Source organism: Lytechinus variegatus, chromosome 9 (genome assembly GCF_018143015.1).
Source record: "Lytechinus variegatus isolate NC3 chromosome 9, Lvar_3.0, whole genome shotgun sequence".
NCBI classification, from domain to species: domain Eukaryota; kingdom Metazoa; phylum Echinodermata; class Echinoidea; order Temnopleuroida; family Toxopneustidae; genus Lytechinus; species Lytechinus variegatus.
The window spans coordinates 19,371,596-19,376,313 of record NC_054748.1 but is presented as its reverse complement, the minus strand read 5'-3'; the positions used below and the strand labels follow the sequence as shown (position 1 = coordinate 19,376,313).

The 4,718-nt window shown below is 37.0% G+C and overlaps 1 protein-coding gene across 1 annotated transcript; it reads right to left on the bottom strand.

Annotated features, from left to right (window-relative positions):
- Window positions 1-1,361: 1,361 nt before the first annotated feature.
- On the bottom strand, window positions 1,362-4,339 carry LOC121421873 (SCY1-like protein 2). Its single transcript, XM_041616674.1, has 5 exons — window positions 4,190-4,339; window positions 3,838-3,995; window positions 2,980-3,124; window positions 2,535-2,684; window positions 1,362-1,757 (listed from the first exon to the last, which is right to left on the bottom strand). Exons 1-5 carry the CDS (start codon window positions 4,337-4,339, stop codon window positions 1,506-1,508), a joined length of 855 nt encoding a protein of 284 aa, XP_041472608.1. The 3' UTR covers window positions 1,362-1,505.
- Window positions 4,340-4,718: the final 379 nt, after the last annotated feature.

Genomic DNA, 4,718 nt, shown 5'->3' with positions numbered 1-4,718 from the left:
AACCCTATCTAGGCCGGGGGGCCTTGGAGGCCCCCCCCCCCCAACGAGTCGCGCGATATTTCGCGCAAATTTTTTTTACCACGCTGCTCGCTGACTTTTTACTTTCAAATCTTGCGCAATTTTTGAGACCAAGCACCCGGGTACGCGGTTCTGAAGTTACGCAACGTTATGTAATTGCATGTCAGACCACAAATTGCTCAAAAACGTCATTTCGTGTACAAAGTAAATGTAAATTGTGTTTTCAATCAAAAATCATAAATGTATGATTATTTTTAGTTTTGCTGGACTAAATGTTTGTATTTTATGCTTTTTATGATTGTAGAAGAGTCCCCAACATTGAAAAACAAAAGGTCAAAAAACAAAGAAATACATAAGAAATTGCAAAAAACAATATAAATCATAAGAAATTGATCTGATATCACAATTTCTTTCATGTACACTTGCTAAGAACATCACAAAGAGTTTCTATGCTAAAAATTAGAACATTTGGAGCTTTATTTATGGAGTTAGAGGAAAAAGTATGATTTCGCATACTAATTACGCATAAATTAACATAATTACATAATAATAATTCACATGAAAAAAATTACTATACAATTTTGTAGATTATATCCCAGACAACCTGCGTGCCAATTTTCGGCGCGGTCGAAGGCCGAGATCTCATGGGGGACCTGGGAGCCCCCCCCCCCCCCGGCCATATGAACTCTGAAAATACCCCGGCCTAGATAGGGTTAAAAAGCTGTGTGCGCTATGAACGCCTAGCTTAGCCGGGTAATAATAATGGTCAGTTCTTGTATAGCGCATAACACATTTTAAATACCGTCTCTATGCACTTCCAAAGGACTTGGATATTATTACCCCGGCTGTAGCTAAAGCAGCCTTTCCAGCACTCGGCATTTTAAGGAATTAATTCCTGCCAGGTACCCATTTACCTCACCTGGGTTGAGTGCAGCACAATGTGGATAAATTTCTTGCTGAAGGAAACTACGCCATGGCTGGGATTTGAACCCATGATCCTCTGTTTCAAAGTCCAGAGACTAATCCACTGGGCCGCAAAGCTCCACATAATGTGGAAGTGACAATAATATGGAAGTGAACCTTTTAACTATAATTTGTCAAGTACAGTCACAATCAGTGTCGTACAGATGGGGGACTTTCCAAGAAAAAAAAGAGGAAAGGAAAGAAAGGGAAAGAGAGAAGGGTGAAATATATTATTTTCAGAATATTATGTCAAAGTCTATCAACAATTGATTTTTTTTTTAAATGTCAAAATTTTTGCTCGCACATTTCGGTTGATCACAACTTTTTTTTTTAAATAAATTTTGTCCTATATGCATTATTCAGCCGCCTCAGAACTTTTGGTTCATTACTGGTCAAAGCTGTCTATAAAATAGAGGAAACAGTAAAAGTGGACCCCGGAGACAAGTAACCTTTATAGTCAGGTTTTCACGAAAGACAGGTGGTTGTTGAGACAGGTTTGACCATGAAATTAATTTTTGAAATTATCAAATTTTATCAAGTTCAAAAAAAGATATTACTACCTGTTCAGATTTCTGTTTAAATGTGGCAAGATTCTCGTTGCAATCATGGAAGAGTTTGCCGTTGTTGATCACGGAGTACATTAACATACCAAGACTGAACATATCACTGGACGTATCACAGCTCTGTGTTAACTGGTACTCCGGAGCCAAGTAGTTCAGGTCTGGCTGAAGCAATGCTGAGATATTGTTCATAAGTTCACGTGAAGGGAAACTAGCCTATGAGAGAATGAGAATTATGCGATTAGGCACAGTTATATTCATATTATTTCCAGCTCTTTGAGGAGACATTAAAAGTCCTGGGTTCGATATCGGCCATGGCACTTACGCCAGTGAGCAAAGCATTTAATGAAGAGTGCTCCCGTATCATGCATTCAAATAAATGGAAATTCTGTACACATACTTGGAAACTATATGCCACTTTAACAAACATAATAAATGAATATAGACTTATGTGATTGACAGATCACAAATGCTCTTCATCACCATCACCACCATCATCACCATCAGCTTCATCATCATCATCATCACCACCATCACCATCATCATCAGCTCCATCATCATCTTCATCATTATCACTGTCATCATCATCATCATATGACTTACTGGTTGATAAGGTGGTGATGAGGAAGGGAAAACAAAGTCATGTGAATTACTGGTTGATCAGGTGGTGATGAGGAAGGATTAACAAAGTCATGTGACTTTATATCAATTGATCAGGTGGTGATGATGAATGGGATAACAAAGTCATGTGACTTAGTTGATCAGGTGGTGATGAGGAAAGGATCACAAAGTCATGTGACTTAGTGATTGATCAGGTGGTGAAGAGGAAGAGACAACAATGTCTGGTTAATCAGGTGGTGATGAGGTGGACAAATAAGTCACATGACTTACTGGTTGATCAGGTGGTGAAGAGGAAAGGATAAAAAAAAGTCAGGTGACTTTCTGGTTGATCAGGTGGTTAGGAGGAAGGGAAAACAAAGTCATGTGACTTACTGGTTGATCAGGTGGTGATGAGGAAGGAATAACAAAGTCAAATCCAGCTAGCTTCCAGGCTCCATTACCATTCAAGATAATACTCGCCGGTGAAATATTACCATGGACCATATGAATATCATTATGAAGAAACTTCAAGGCATCTGTTAACTGTAAAAGAGCAAACAATAGTCATGTTCTACACTGAATCAGAAACAGGAAACATACAAAATATTCAGAGATAAGTTTTAATTTCAACTTTGTTTCCCTATGATATAATACTACTGTAGCTGACAGCTTCACATCTTGAATTTTCTTTTTTTTTCAAATCATTCCCTATATCAATGTATCAATGGATGTTTTCTGAACTTGTCATTCAAATTCTGTCATTTCAAAATAGTGTAAACAATAACAATTTGGTTACAAGCACAAGTAAATTACTTTATATTGAGAGCACACAACCCACCTGTAGAAGGCCATATTTGATCTCGACTTCAAACAACTTGTGTTCTCCAATGTCCGGGGGTATGGGCGTCGGCATGTTGTCATGGCAACCTAATATATTGGCTAGGCTGGCAAAGACAGGCTCTGTAGCAAACGCCAGGCTTTCTCTGTGAAGTGAAGGAAGAGCAGAAGAGAAAACATATTGCAGAAACTGCTGTAATCACCAATTAACATCATAATGTTACTTGTGCAAGAGATCTATAATAAACATTAAAAGGAAAATGTGTGAAGTCACCAATCAATGCCTGCGAATGTTCCACTCAAGAATGCTCCATTACTGTCATGCATAAAAAAAAGTTGAGCGTAACTTAAAAAGGCTTTATAAAATACCATCATGACGCAGAAAAAAGTTGTGCGTAACTTAAAAAGGCCACCATGATGCATGTAAAAGTTGTATGTAACTTAAAAAAAACTTCATAAAAGGCCACCCTGATATCCTTTGCCCCACCCCCCTTGAATTGATGTAGGTTAGACTGTTCATTTGTGTTTCATCTATATATCCTCATAGGATTCCATGCAATATAAACAATATATTTGGAATAGGCTACCCTGTTTTTGGATGAATGGACACCCAAAAAAATGAAAAAAGAAAAATTAAGTTAATGAATGAATGTATAAATACATGAATGGATGGATGGACAGACAAATGAAAGAATGAAAGAAAGAGAGAGATAGAGAAAGAAAGAAAGAAAGAGAGGGAGAGAGAGAGAGAGAGAAAGAAAGAAAGAAAGAAAGAAAGATAAAAAGAAAGATGAATGAATGATTAATTAATTAATCAATCAATCAATTGAATAGATAAACAAGCAAAGACAGAACTAACCTTGTTTCTTCCAATGGATGTTGAACCGTAAGCACACAAGGATGTCTTAGCCTGGTCAACTGGGTTGAACCCTTACGTAAGATCTCTAACAATGGTTCTCTATCCTTTTTGGCAAATCTTTCCAGGAGTTTCTTCTCGAATACAAATACACCTGATTCCTGTTACCATGAAGATGAGGAAAAAAGTTCAAAATGTCAACAATTTTATCACTCTACATCCAATTTTGATAATTTTTCAGCACTATGCTTCATTTTTTTCTCTTTTTTAAAATCAAATCAACATTTTGATAGGGTGAACTTAGTCTTTAATCATGTTAATAAACGGCTAATGAATCTTCTGCATCTCTACAAACCTGTTTCGTTGATCTTTTGACAGCAAGATAGATCTTCCACAAACACCCGGGACCGCCGCTACCGACATGCCGAATGACCTCATATTCTCTCATCACTGGGTTCCCGATAAACCCACCAACCGTACTTTTCAATTTATTCAGCATCTCCATCACGCTCGTCTGTTCTCGTCATCCACCTGCTAAGAAGTGGTCCGAAGATGCAAAAAATCTGAAAAAATAATTATTTTAAAGTGTTAAATGTAGGCAACTCTATGAATGTTATAGATGACAGGAAATTTATAGAGTACAACGTGAATAATGATTGCCATCATTGCATTAATTATAAATGAATACTGATTTTAACTGATTCACCTGGCCCCATCATGCTTCGTTTGGAAACTACCGTGGAAAAAACTTTCTAACAAAAAGTCTTCTTCATAAAGGAATATCCAGACAAACTTTGTTAACAAAAAAAAACAAAAGCTCAATGATGAAAAAAAGCTTTACAAAAAAATTCCTAGAATATGCTTGTCGAGCACTTTAAATAATT